This window comes from Schistocerca nitens, chromosome 2, assembly GCF_023898315.1.
Source record: "Schistocerca nitens isolate TAMUIC-IGC-003100 chromosome 2, iqSchNite1.1, whole genome shotgun sequence".
In the NCBI taxonomy this organism is placed as follows: domain Eukaryota; kingdom Metazoa; phylum Arthropoda; class Insecta; order Orthoptera; family Acrididae; genus Schistocerca; species Schistocerca nitens.
In genome coordinates this window covers 385,725,564-385,741,160 of record NC_064615.1, presented here as the reverse complement: position 1 = coordinate 385,741,160, position 15,597 = coordinate 385,725,564, and the positions used below count along the sequence as shown (strand labels likewise).

Sequence of the window (15,597 nt, the reverse complement as noted above, 5' to 3'; positions counted from 1 at the left end):
GAAGTGTTTCATAATTAGTAGCAGAGATTCACCATTCCACTATTGAAGGCAATATGAGTAACACATACCGTCAATGAATTAAAACCATAATAGTCTATTTTGGATGTCTTGTGAATTATAGATTTAAACAAAATGTGCCACTTATGCAACTCATTTTTGCTGTGTGAATGTGACGGAATGAAAAAACTTCAATGTTTTTGACAAACAAGGTATATGACAACATAACAAACAGGCATTTGTGGGAAAATTTATCTTGAAGATAGGGCTGTTCTTTAAAATATAAATTAGCACCAGATAATTTTAAAAGGAAAGAGAAAATGTTAATGCGAACAAACACTATTTGAAGTCAATTAATTTTGACAATTTCAAAAGAAGCAACCTTGTACCACCTTTAAGACAGCTGTTGTTGAATATGCCTGTAGTGGGATGTCAGAACGAAACACAAAAATTTTAATACATCCCTCAAACCTCATCATTACACTCACGAGATGCGCACACACACACACACACACACACACACACACACACACACACACTTATATTTAAAGTGCATGACTCCTCAAATCACACGAATATTAGTTCAAGTTTATGTCAACTCACCTCTTGAATCTTCTGTGTTGCATTAGTTTGCAGATATATCTGTGCTTCATCAATTTCTTTAAGAAGAGAATCAATGGCATCAGATAACGAATTATGATTAAATTTAAGGTGTTCCTGAAGTGAAGTAGTTGTGGCAATGAGAGAATTTACTTGGGCAGTCATTGGATCTATAGTTGTTGTCTGGAGCATCACAAGTTGGGCAGAATGTTTCCTCAGTGAATCCTGAATCTGGTTCACGAGAGAGAGAGAGAGAGAAAAAAAAACAAAAAATTAAAAAAAAACGCATATAGAAATCCTTATATTTAGTAAAATATATTTTTCCAGTGACTCTACAGCACAGAACTCACTTTTTTTATATCACTGCCAGGGTTCCTTGAGAGATCATCTGCAGTGTCATTCAGTGTCTTTGCCAATTTCGTAACATTTGCTGCAACAATCTGGGCGCCCAGCTTTGATGTGATGGAGTGAAAACAGAAACATAAAATTAAAGCATCTAGGTAAATTGTGCCAATTTTTATTTAAGAAGAGTAAAACAAGAATTTAACCAAATTCCAATTTCTTTTACCTCCTAGAGAATGTATTATTAATGGCCAAGGAACACAATTTAAAATCCTCTAAATTAACATGTAATGAATTTCCAATTAAAAATGGATAAAGTTTAAAAAGCAAGAAGATCACCTTTTAAACTTAAATATGTCATTTTAACAGATAAACAGAAAATGAAACAAGCAGCATAACAGATTCCCTTTGAGAAGAAAATCAACTTTGTTGCTCAGTGAATATAAGCTATACCAAACATCTTACTTAAATAAGAAAAAAATAGGTGGTAAAACTACACATTACATTTTTTTACATAGTGCCTCAATGAAGACTACCAAAATCTGACAAATACTTGTATCAACAACATTCCTGTCGTTAACATGTACTTGGACTTTAAATCATTAATAATATGATCATAATCCCTACATATTTTTTCAGAACTGCTATATATACTTGTTCCAGTCAGATACCGTGTCCCAGTACTAATCATACCCTTTCCTGTTCCATTTGCAGATCGAGCAAAGGATAAATAGCTGTCTATATGTCTCCATCCAAACCTATCTTGTCTTCATGGTTGGTACGTGAGATGTAAATTGGTGGCATTAGAATCATTCCACAGTGAACTGCAAATGATGTTTCTATGAACATTCTCAACTGTGTTTTGTGAGAAGTTTATAGCCTTCCCTCCAGGAATTCCCATCTGAGTTCATCGATAGTTTCTGTAACACTCATGTGCCGACCGAAATCACATTCCTCTTAATTGCATCAATGTATCAATGTTTTCCTTTCACCTGACCTAGTGAGGATCCCAAAAACTATCAGTACTCAAGAATGGGTCACACAAGCACGGTCTCTGTTGTAGATGAGCAATTCTAGCCAAAAATTCTCACAATAATCCGAAGTCAGTCATTTGTCTTTCCTTCTATTGGCCTTATGTGCTCATCCCATTTCGTATAATTTTGTAACATTATGCCCAGATACTTAATCGATATGACATACCAAGTAGCATGCTACTAATACTGTATTCAAATATTACAGGCCTGTTTTTCTCATTCATCTGTAATCACTTACATTTTTTTACATTTAGAGCAAGCTGCAATTCCTCATAACAAATACAAACTCTGCCTAAGTTATCCCATATCTTCCTACAGTCAGTCAACAATGACACATTGCCATACACTACAACACAATCAGCGAACAGTCAACAGATTGCTGCTAAACCTATCCATCAGGTAGTTTGAGTGTACAGAAAACGAGAGCAATCCTCCCACATATCTCTGGGGCACTCCTGATGATACCCTTGTTTCTGATGAATGTTTCCCATGCAGGACAACATACTGTGTTCCATTACTTAATGAAGTCTTCAAACCACTCCCATATCTGAAAACCTATTCTGTAAGCTCAGACCTTCATTAACAATCTGCAGTGGGGGATAGTGTTAAATGCTTTCTGGAAATCTAGAAGAATGGCTTTCACTTGTCGCCCCTTGTCCATCATTTGCAGGAGATTATACAAGAAAAGGGCAAGTCAAGGCTAATACGAGAGATTCTTTCTAAATCTGAGCTTAATGATGATGATGAGAATAATAATATGTTATCATCAACACCATCATCATCATCATCATCATCGTCGTCATCATCGTCGTCATCGTCACTCCTACTACTTATCATATACACACATAATTTACAGCAATATTTACACAATGAAGTACAAAAGGGATATGCAAGATCTCCGGTCTCAATTGGTCTTGTGCAAGAAGGACGTAGTAGTTCCATGTCCACCTCAGATTCTGTTCAGTTTACACCAGGTTCTTCTGGTCAGTTGAAAGCCTGATAAATGTGTCTTGTCTTCGAGGCCATGTCCCCTTCCACACATCTTCGGCCGTCAGTGGTTGGATCTCATGAGCTGTCCACAATGGTTTCCTTCACTTTATAGAGTTCTGTAAGGTTTAATGCTGGGCCTCTGCTGTTTCTCATATATGTTAATCATCTTCCCCTTTAATACAAATCAAGCCGGGTACGTAATTTTTCCAGATCACCAAATGAGGCAGAATAAATCATTTTTGCGGATGACAAGTATTATAATGATTCCTAGTACATGCACAGCAACAGAGTAAATAGTAAATAATGTGAATAGTAGGTAACTGACCGGATCTCTGACACGATCTCTCAGCTTTAAGAAAAAACAATAAACACTATTCTGAACTTAAAGATGTACAAGAGCAGTGATAAACTTAAAGAATAGGCAGGAATTGGTAATCAAGGCATAAATTTTTGACCTTACAGACTGATGAGGATTTATACAGGAGTGGGGTACTAGGCCTAGGAGTATAGAGTATTTTTAGCATTTTGGAACACAAAGGGCAACTTTTTAAGCAGCCAAAAAAAAGTCCAGTTCCGACCTTGGTAAAAAGCTAAGTAATACCAACTTTTAAATCATTTTCATGAAAGAAAAACACCTGACTACCTTATATTTTCCCCTTTCCCTGAATGCTAGAGGTCAGGAGGGGGTTCATGGCCCCTTTGCCCCTGGGCATGGGTGCCCTTGATGCTCACCCTCGATATCTCATAGACAACTGTTTACGCACTTAGGTATTTTAATGACAGTTCATATTTTCCCTTATGAAATATCATTGAAGTTCAGAAGGAACATTGACACTGATAATTACAATACAAAAAAGAATCCCTTTATTAAATTTCATTAAAACTGTCTTTAGCTTAGAAATGGGCGAATAATGCTGCTGTCAAAATCTCTGATCACTTACCCAATCATTTTACATAAAATAACTGGCAGATTGCTTTCAGATTAATTCTGGGCAATATTTCCTATTATACAGAAGAATATTTATGAACTAGTTGTTTATCTAGCATGTGTTACAACATACTTGTGTCATTAAACAAATTTTTTTCTTGACTATGTGTACTCATCTGTAAATGTTCAGTGGGCAACCATTATATTAACACTTTGTAAAGTGATTAGTTCCATTTCATTATGTTTTGTTGTGCAATGTCATCCACGGAACTAACCAACACATTACTGTGGTAATTCTGCGCGATGTAAAATATGTCAGTGGGGTCACAAATATCATACCTTCTCACAATGGAGAAAGTAAAAGAGGGAGGGGTGCAACAAGAGTGGCAGGTAACATACTAGAAGTGGGAACAATGAAATGATAATAATCAATTCAATCAGTTGTTTGAAAAATATCAACTCATTTGGTTTTAGTTTTACTTATCAGTCAAATTCATTTGAGTGAAACTAGTCTTCAGGAGCAACCAAATGAAAATCAATCAATTCAGTCGGTTTTAGTTTTAGGTTTTGGTTGGTTCACTCAAGATTTTCAAATGAAAGTTTGACAGTCTATTGTAGTTTTGCATACTAACTGAATTATTCATTCTTTCTTTTCAAGTGAAACTTGTCTGTAGTTTTCTATCAGTTGAACCGTGTATTTGTTTTTTCATGTGAAACCACTCTTTAGCATTTTAGCTGACTGAGCTACACATTCACATTCTTCTAAGTGAAACCAGTCTGTAATACTTTCATTCAGCAAACTAAAGCAGTAGTTTACTGCTGGGGTTCACAATCTCCAGGGGTAGCTGTGTCCACAGGGGGACATGAAGACACCACAAGTGGCTAAGCAAAAGTTAAAACAAGCATTAAATATTTTTATTGAATTATGCACTGAATAGACCAGTTCTTCTTTTCATCATTTGAAACTGATTACTATATTGCTGTGGATTAAGTTGTTCCAGATGTGATCAATATGTATCTAATTAAGCTGATGTATCATCAGAGGTACAAAGTTGAACATGAAAGTTCCCTTAAAGGTATGCATAGAAGAAATGATATTGACAAATTTTAGTGACCACTTGCATTCTATTTCACTGAAAAGGTGTGATGACAACCATTAAATAAAAATCATTTGAATGTATCCCATAAATTCTTATTCAGTCATTTGTGGGTGCAAAACGTAAATATATTGTGCAGAAAATTAAATTACTGGCTTTGTATATGTAAATCATACCCATTCATACAAACCTGTTTATATTTTACAGCCTCTGAAAAGTAGCAAGTATCGTATTTCATGGGCATGAAGAAGAACTATTCATATTCACACATTGGTATTTCTATGTCACAGTTCACCCTATCTCTACCCATCACTGTAAACAGTCTGTAACCACATTCAGACCCCTCTGGACCACTGGGAACAACAATTTGAGTAGCCTGATTCTTGACTCATTCCGTTACGAGAAGAAACATTCTGCTGTTCCAGCACTGTTAAATCATTATTGTTGACTGCACTCTGACTGCCTGTCATAACTGTTATTGTTGTTACAATATTTGCTTTTTTATTGAGTGGAAATTAATAGCCTTTAATTAAGTTTTGTGTCCATATTTATGAATAAGCATTCAATTAATTATGAACCTTGTTGCTGGATCAAAATGCTGAAATGCTCAATGGTTTGTTGAAGGAAGTAAATGTGTGGCTGGATAAAAAGCAATCCTCAATATAAATTCAATGAAATATACAGTATCAGCAAGGTTGATTAATATTCTGAAGCAATATTACTTGCAGAAATTCAATGAAAATTGACAAACGTAACAAATATTTCTCGCAGTGAGGGTACAGGGGACCTTCCAACAAGTGACAGTACATGCTTAAAAAAGTTATTCAGTCACCAAATGACTAAAAAAGTTGTATCTTATAGGCCTTCTGTTCAAGTCCCCTCAGAATTTACCAAAAGTACACACATTCACACGCACCACTACGCGTACACCCAAACACACACTTCTGTGGATATGGTGACACTCATCAGTCTGAGACTGGATGGCATGTACAGAGGAGAAGCCTTTCTGGAAGCCAAAGTATAACTGAGTCACAATCTTGCGCCAGTAGAAACAATTTAAGTAATGTGATAACGAGTAACACGTACTGGAACACTTTTTCTCTTGAGCTGACAGTATCAAGTTTTTATGTTGCTTTTAGGAAGAGAGTGTTACACAGGTCCATTACATATTTGTTTATATGGATCATTTGATGGTTATTTTTCTTTGCTACATCATATTTGTCCTCGTCACAGTTTCCTTTCCAATTCATTTCTACATTGTTTTATGTTATGTATTTTTTAAATAATTCTCCTCAAAAGTGAACTGCTAAGTTTTTATGAAAAGTAGTTAGCAATGCAATCTCCATACACCAATATTCAAATACATGTTGCCTGTAAGATCTTACATCTCAATGCACAAATGAGGGACTAGTTCATTTCAAAGAGCTGAATATTCTGACAGAACTAAAACACCAGGCTGGCAGTGAAATAGTATTATCTCTACTGGGCACATCAGTTCTAACTCACAAGTAACACTACCCAAGTGCCACTCGCCAATTCCAATGCACTTCAAATATGTTGTAGTCTAAGTCAAAATATGTTGTAGTCTAAGTCAAAATATGGGACAAGCATTTTTTTATATGTGCCCATACAGCTGTTGAATTGATGAAAGCCCTTCTGAAGAAAACACAGTTGTTATCTTTCTGAACACATATTGTCAAAACAGAAGGAGATATAACAAAAATGTTGAAACACAATTTCTGTGGTTGCTACTGTACTTTACAGTGTAATCACTTCTTTACACATTTTGATATAATTCAAAACCCTCCCCTCACAATTGTTGAAATTGTACAAAGTTTGTGTGTAGTAAATCTAATAGTCTATTTAACAACAAATTTAACCATATATGATAAAGTTATGTCGTGAAGTTACAGTAGTTGGATATACTTCGGAAGTATCTCTATACACCACTATATGCACACACTGTTCACCATATGATACTTGTTATACACAGGGATAGTGTTGTTTGCAATTTCACAGTGCAACCATCAAAGACAGGCTTCCAAAGGACGTAGTTGAAACAAAAAGGTCTCACTCTCTGACGAGTCTGGGAATAACCAACATGGAGGTGGCGAGAGGATATTCCCGTCTTATTTTTTCATGGTCTTTGTTTTGTTTCATTTCTTTGGTTGTTTGTTTTGCATATTACGTTTGACATCTACTTTGTATTTTACAGTATTATTGTATTGCATTATCTTTGATAGTCAGTGCAATAATGAGGAGGCATTGTTTTATCCATTGCAGATAAGGACTGCATGTACATACACATTCTGCACCACGCACATGTGAGTATTGCACAGTTTACAGTATGTATTACAATTTTTAAAGCAATAGTTAACAAGTGGTTCTTATTTATAAGTTTTTTCTGCGATGTATCCACTCTTGAACCACGCATACCTAACACATTTTCACAAATCGAGGGGATGAAAACCGATTATGAATCAAAGATTGAATTTTTGGGATATTACTCCTCAGGTGCACATTTACATTATAGCTGTATAGTATTATTACATCAGAGGACTGTTTCAGAAAATTCTTCCATGGTCTGAATGTGTAAACATCAGGTGGCTGGACTATGCCAGTTGTCCCAGCAGGAGTCGTCATAATTTTTACGTCCTAATTACTTTCGCCTATGTTGTTAAATTTCTTTCCATTTGTCCTGTCCAGGAATTCAAACACGGAACAGATTATTCACCAACAGTAGGTAAGTAAAGATCCACAAACCATTTAATAGCGAGACCTGATGTTAATTTACCAGATGTTGAAGCAAATGAAACAATATTATCAGTTTTGTAAATAGCTTGTTGAACAATGGGTCCAAACTGGCCACTTGTTTCCTGTAGGGTTATTAGAAAAAGGGATTGTAAAACAACACTTGCTGATAGGATAGGCTGTTTTGTGTAGCTGCAGGTTCTCAAATTCAACGATTGAATGAGACATTTAATTTTTAGTGTTCCTTTAAAGGATAGGGTATGATCTGTGTTTGTCTTCAAATTAAATCCAGATTGGTCTGAATTGTAAATATTGTCCTCTCCTAATGATGCAATATATGATTTTATGTTTGCCACCAATACATTAGCATGTTCTACTAACTGTTCTTTGTTGGTTTACTGTTTCTGAGTAACAAATTCACTAACCTATCTGGAAATAATTTTATGCCTTACAGGTCCAAGTCATGAACAGCTACTGATTTATCAATGCATTCTGGAATTGTTCCAATACACATATGGAAATCTGTAATAATTTATCACTTCATGTCCCAGCTTCAGTAACTTGTGTTCCCCATCTATATAGTGATTTTGTATCCTTAATCTTTCTGAAATTATGAGGGCCATTCAGAAAGTAACCTCCGGTTGATTTAAAAAAATACACCAAGTTAAATAAAAATATTTTAATATATACATCTTACAACTACATCTTTGCACTATTTTTCTACATAGTCTCCATAGCGATTGAGGCACTTATCGTATCTCTTCACTAGCTTTGAAATTCCTTCTGCATAAAAATCACCCGCTTGTGCCTGGAGCCAGCCTGTGACCGCATCTTTGAGCTCTTCGTCGTCATCAAACCGCTGTGACCCGAGCCATTTCTTCAAATGCATGAAGAGGTGATAATCACTTGGCGCCAGGTCTGGGCTGTAAGGTGGATGGTTGATAACGTCCCACTTGAAGGACTCAAGAAGGGCCGTTGTTCTGCGAGCAGAGTGAGGACGGGCGTTATCGTGCAAAAAAACGATACCGGAAGTCAGCATACCACGGCGTTTGTTCTGTATAGCCCGTCGTAACTTTTTTATTATTTCACAGTACACGTCTTGATTAATGGTCGTACCACATTCCATGAATTCAACCAACACCACCCCTTTGGCATCCCAAAACACCGTTGCCATCAGTTTTCTGGCAGAAAAATCTTGCGAGGCTTTTCTTGGTTTGGTAGGCGAATTTGAATGTGCCCACATCTTTGATTGTTCTTTTGTCTCAGGGTTCACGTACTTAATCCAGGTTTCGTCACCGGTCACGATTCTGTCTAACAATGGTTCTCCTTCGTCCTCATAACGTGACAGAAAGTCTAATGCAGAGGCCATTCTTTGAGTTTTGTGGTGGTCGGTAAGAATTTTGGGCACCCATCGTGCACAGAACTTACGGTAACCCAATCTTGCTGTCACTATCTCGTACAAGAGAGTCTTAGAAATCTGTGGAAAACCAGTAGACAACTCCGACATTGAGAAACGTCGATTTTCACGAACTTTTGCATCAACTGTCTGAACGAGTTCGTCAGTCACCAATGATGGTCTACCACTCCTCTCTTCATCATGAACGTTTTCTCGTCCACTTTTAAATAAACGTACCCATTCACGGACAACTCCTTCACTCATAACTCTTGGTCCGTACACGGCACAAAGCTCACGATGAATAGCTGCTGCAGACTATCCTTTGGCTGTAAAAAACCTTATGACAGCACGCACTTCACATTTGGCGGGGTTTTCTATTGCAGCACACATTTCAAACTGCCACAAAAACTAAACTAGCGCAGGTACGACGTTCACTCGACCACGGCTTGATGCCGACTGACCTGTTGAGTGCGTGAACGCACAGATGGCGTCGCTACTCCCCCCACAACCCGCACTGTGACCAATCGGAGGTTACTTTCTGAACCGCCCTCGTATGTTGGACTGTTTTTAAACTCTTATTCCTCTTCTTTCTGTGCCAAAACATAACTGCCTTTTTTTTATATTCCAAATCTAATACCATTTTACTCTTCTAACTGTCTTCCATAACATCCTCACAATGCTCTTCAAAGACCTCTTCGCCTGCAACAACCTAAGGACACTTTTGTCATCATAGACCAAAGTACTTTAACTGCCTAGAAATACATCGGTGTCGATGGACTCTGTTATCAAATTCGCTAAATGTAATGTGAACAATGTTACCTCATCGGTAATGATAGAGTCAATTTTGTATTGCAGATGATCAAAGCTCTATTTTGTAATAGGTGTAGTACATTCTTTGGATTCATTGTGCTGTATTGGTCTGCAAATTCTGGCTGCCAGTTCATGGGAGCAGTGATTACCGAATGACAGTACGTGCACCTGTACACATGCAGTTAAATTGCACGCATACATTATTAATGCATACCTATTCTACTGTCCACCCGTCCAACACTTCCTCATTATCATGTTTCCCCCAAGTGATTCGATGTCTATACCCACACAGCCCCATGTGTATTGGTGTAAGCACGAGATGGCCATATGCACATGGGTAGACCAAGGGCATCGTGCCCTCGTCACCACCCTCTTCCCGGAGTATGGCTCTCAATGTACATGTAGCCATAATAAGTTCATATTAAGCTTGCTATGTGCTCATAGTTACCACAGCCTTTGTAATAATTTATAGCACAGATTGGTCTTTCCCATAATACCATCTTATGGCGATCTATCGCACATACATAGAATAAGGGCGTAAGGACGTAAAATGTATGACGATTCCTGCTGTAACGCTTGGCAAAATCTGCCCACTTGATGTGTCCACATTCAGGCCATGGAAGAATTTTGTAGAACAGTTCTCTGACATAACCTTACTATATGGCTATGACGTAAATTTGCACCTGCCGAATAATATCCTGAACATTTAATGTTTGATACATAATCAGTTTTCATCCCCTTGATTTGTGAACATGTTCAGGTATGCCTAGTTCAAGTTCAGATAAATCACAGAAAAAACTGATAAATGTGAGCCTCTTGTTAATTATTGCTTTAAAAATTGTGATACATGCTCTAAATTGTGCAATAATATGTTTCTGCATGCAGCACTGCTTTGCAGTGGGTAATACAACGTCCCCTCATTATTGCAATGGCTATCAAAGATGATGCAACACAACCCAAATACTGTAAAATAACGAAGTAGATGTCAAACAACCAAAGAAATGAAACAAAACAAACAACAAACATATAAAACAAAGACCACAAAAAAACAAAATGGGAATAGCCTCTCGCCACCTCTATGTTGGTTATTCCTGGACTCAACAGAGAGAGAGACCTTATTGTTTCAATTAAAATCCTCCAGAAGCTTGTCTTTTATGGTTGCATTGTGGAAATGCAAACAACACTGTCACTATGTATGACAAGGGTCTTACAGTGGAAACAGCACGCATAGAGTGGTATATACAGTTACTTCCAACTTATGTCTGACTACTGCAACTTCAGGATATAATTTTATCATATGTGGTTGAATTTGCTGTTAAATATATAATTGGATTTAAATAAACTTTTTACTGTTTCAAAAACTGTGAGGTGAGGGGAGGATTCAAAACATATCAAATGTTTAAAGATGTGATGGCACAAGTTGTAAAGTACAGTAGCAACCATGGAAATTATGTTTCAACATTTTTGTTATATCCCCTACCGTTTCGACAATATGTGCTCAGAAAGATGATAACTGTGTTTTCTTCGGGAGGGTTTTCATAACTTCAACGGCCATTTGGGCAAGTATAAAAAAATACGTGTCTCATATTCTGACTTAGACTACAACATATTCGAAGTGTATGGGAATCGGTGAGTGGCACTTGAGTAGTGTTACTTGTCAATTGTTCAAAATCAGCTAATGCTCTGCAAAGCCATTACTGCTGCTCATTCTCGAAAAGTCACATATTAACATAATATGTATGTTTATTCTTACACATTTCAAGAACTTTCAACAACATTCAACACACAATGCAGAGAAAAAAATGTTGTCAATGCTGCATACTTACCACAGAAGAAAATGCTGTGAAATTAATATAATTTAGTGGAGAGTTTTTTAAAGTCTCAAGATCTTTTCTGGTATCTACATCCAGTATAACAAAATTTACATCATCACCAATTTTTATGCTGTCCTCCAAGGCACGGATTTTTTCCTCAATCCTGAACTTCTCTGAAAAATTCTTAATCTCTGCTATATTTACAGCATCCAATACTCTAAGTACTCCAAACAAACTCTCATTCATATGACATGACCTAAAAACAAATAACTGCATTGAAACATTTGGTCCCTTGAATACACAAACTGACTCAAAATTTCTATTCTTGCTATGCGAACACACAAGTTTCATACTTACATTACGATAGAGCTTAGGGTAATGTTACTAGAATTGGATGGAAATATACTAGCGACATCCACATGCTTATCAATCAGTGCAAATACTTGGCTGTCCTCAGGATTTTGCAGTGTATCACAACCTGCTCGCTGGAGTACTACTCCAACCACAAAGTGTGCTAAAGTTACCAGCATTAAAACTGTTGAGAACAGGAACATAACCCACACAGCTCTGAAAAGAAAAAGGAAGAATTAAAAACAGGGTTGAATGAGATAACAGTCATCCTTTGTCAGTATGCTCTATCATTGATTTCACCGTTATTGTTGTAGCTCTTCAGTGTCTAGTCTACGCTGCGCAACTCTCTTCATCTCTGCAAACTAGTACACACACATCCATTTGAATATTATTACTACATTCAAACCTCTGTCTTCCTCTCCAATTTTTACCCACCACATTTCACTCCATTACCAAATTACCTGTCGCTAGAAGGCTCAGAATATCTCCTATTAATTTATACATTCTTTTAAATCTGACTGAACTTTATCTTCATCCAAATCCTCTGCTGCATCTGTCAGAATTACTGCATTACCAGTGAACTTTAAAGATTTTATTTCTCCTCCCACAAACTTTAAATCCTTTTTCTAGTTTCTCCTTAGTTCTCTTTAGTACTTTACTGTAAGTTCTCAGCTAGTGCCTCCCTTTCATGTTCTCAGTTACATTTTTGTTTCCGTATAATGTTGTATCTACTGTATTTGATTGCTGATAATTTCCATGTCTTGGAGAGTGAATTCCATTTAGCACTATCAAAAGTTTTTCCTAAATTTACAAATGGTATAAATTTTGTCTGTGTTTCCACCTTCAGTGGTCATAACCTCCGCAGTCAATTAAAAAACATTTTTTCTGTTAGACTTTTTTGTAGGTGGAAATCAAAGTGCACCAAAAAAGGTGGACAAGGAAAATGTTGACCCCACCCCCCCACCCCCAATCCCACCGACCCACCCAGTTATACTTGCATACCACAATATGGGTACCACTTCCCTCCCCTCCTTGCTAGGGTGATCAGCTCGGACCCAATTCACTGATTGTTGTTTTATTTATGGTGTGAAGTGTTGCACATATGTCTCACCTGTAATAACAAACTGACACATCAAATAAAGCTGTGTAAATTAAGTCTTCATGAAAATGTACTATACTTTTTCCTTCAGATATATCCATAGTATCAACAACTTTACACACCTTTAACTACTGACCACCCAAAGCCATATTATACAATTTCAATTTTTCATCTGTGGCTGCCAATTGAGGACTCAGGATTTGAAATACAAAGAAAAAGTGCAAATGTGGTATCTAGGCCTTCATAATTTTGTTATTTTGACCAATGTACTTGATCAAAGCAAATTTGGGCTGAATACAGAAATGTTTTATTGAAACATTACATGCCTATACACCAAATGAAAAAGTCACTAACTGAAAAGATCTAACGAAGTTCCAGTCTGATAAGAGCGGACTAGGAATTTGAAGAACATGGCATAGTTATGGAGACTTCATAAACAATTCTCTTTTTCTTACAAAGAAAATTAATAATTTCAAATTTCAAAAAAAGGGTACAACTACACTATCCGCATACAAAAGTAAGAGGTACCAAAGTGTTAGCTATAGGTTTTATGAAGGTCCTGGAAAAGTTTGTGTCAAAGAAATGTTTTGGAATTCAAATGAGAACTGTGAATAAAATACTAAGATGAAAAACAATCAATTCAAACAAGTATTTTTTTCATAAAATCATATCTGTATGAGACCATTATATCTGAAATTATGTCTTTTAAAATGGATAAGTATCTGGACCTGGGTTTCAGGCTGGATCCCCCATTTTACATTCAATGCTGAGCTGCTATTCCAGAATGTGAAGAGCCTCAGCACTTCTGTTGGTGTGTAAAGCAGAATTTAAAGTAGACTGGGGTGGCAGTGAGAATTTGGTTTGAGGAGGGAGGCATGCCTGGATAATCCGTGCAGTTGTGTGGACTGCTGTGCCAAGATGGCTTAGTGGCTAATGCTCCTGCCTAGTAAACAGGAGAACCCAGGTTTGATTCCCAGCCTTGGTACAAAATTTTCACTTGCAGCTTCAATATATATACATAAAATGTGTATGATACCAATAGTGCCTCTGCAACTGTGTCACTTCAGGTGTTATTTTATTACAACCTGATTTGTTAGAAAAGAGAAATTCGTAACGTTAATTTCATTATACACAACATCACTTTTGAACTTTTTTTCTCTGTTCCACCATTATCTTATTCATGCTCCACCAGTTCCCTTTCTTCTTTATATTGTCCCTTGTCTTCCCCTTCACCTTCCCTACAGCACCTGGAGATCACCTGATCTTTACACATTTCTGTTTATAATTTATTATAGTTCTTTCGTTAGAAATATTTAAACACGTTGGTTAAGATCAACATGCTTAAACATTTCTTAGTGAAAAAACTAGTTTCTTGACCACAGCAAATTATCTTAAGCCTTGAAAGTTTTCCAATTTAGCTTTTTTTGGAAACTCATCAAGTGTCAAAATACATTTACATGAAAGCAAATTCTGTGAGTGGTTGAATAATGTGTGCTACATAATTTAGTTGTTATTTTGGTTCCCTCCCTTTGTGTTGTTCATTATACCTACATCTAAATCTACATACGTACTCTGCAAGCTACCCAGTGTGTGTGGTAGAGGGTACCCTGTAAAACTACTAGCCATTTCCTTTCCTGTTCCACTCGCTGACAGAGTGGGGTATGACGACGACAACAACAGTCTATCAGGGTGTATACATGGACAAGGGAAAAAATTCCCAGATTTACCAGTTGAAAATACAGTTTTTCTGTGTGAAATGACAGTATACTTTTCCTTGGCAGTGTAAAACTTATCAATCCTTTGAATGTTTATGGTTTTAAACACGGACATAAAATTTCCTGGCACTTTAGAAAACAAAACTCAGCAAAAAAAAAAAAAAGAACACATTTTGGAAAGATCTTTGATGTGCAGCAACATGTACGCTGCATATTTTCGTGTTACAAACGTATAAATTCGAATACCACCAAACACCGCATGTTACTTTCCAAAGCATTGAAATCGAGATTGCAACGCGCTTTTGTAAGCCAGTTATAGCTCATTTAATGTCATCTCGCCCCAGCTGATGACAGCATAGGACACATGATGTAGTCAGTCAATAGCAAGATCACTCTTAAGTAGTGTGAACACACAAATAAGAAAAGTTAATGGTTTGAATTAATATACGTAGTGTTGCTACAAGAAACGAAAAGCTTTCACATATAAGATTGGTCTATAAGATTAATAAGCTGCAAGAGAAGCTAAGCTTCCACATATAATATTGATCTTTCTTCCGCATGTTACACTTTAAGATTCATCACACAAATGTGCCAGAAAATTTTTTAATAACAACATAAATGTCTGATCTTCTGGGCGCGAAATTCTTCTAGATGGTCATCCTCAAAGAGTTGG

General features: G+C 36.7%; 1 protein-coding gene across 5 annotated transcripts in view; it reads right to left on the bottom strand.

Moving 5' to 3' along the window:
* The window catches only part of LOC126236235 (prominin-like protein), a 572,733-nt gene that overhangs the window by 145,032 nt on the left and 412,104 nt on the right, over window positions 1-15,597 (bottom strand). For all 5 annotated transcript variants that reach the window (XM_049945374.1, XM_049945376.1, XM_049945373.1 and 2 more), the window contains 4 exons: window positions 12,117-12,326; window positions 11,772-12,015; window positions 948-1,049; window positions 601-828 (listed from right to left, as the gene is read on the bottom strand). In XM_049945374.1, coding sequence (XP_049801331.1) covers window positions 601-828; window positions 948-1,049; window positions 11,772-12,015; window positions 12,117-12,326 — 784 coding nt within the window. The remainder of the gene's footprint in view (window positions 1-600; window positions 829-947; window positions 1,050-11,771; window positions 12,016-12,116; window positions 12,327-15,597) is intronic.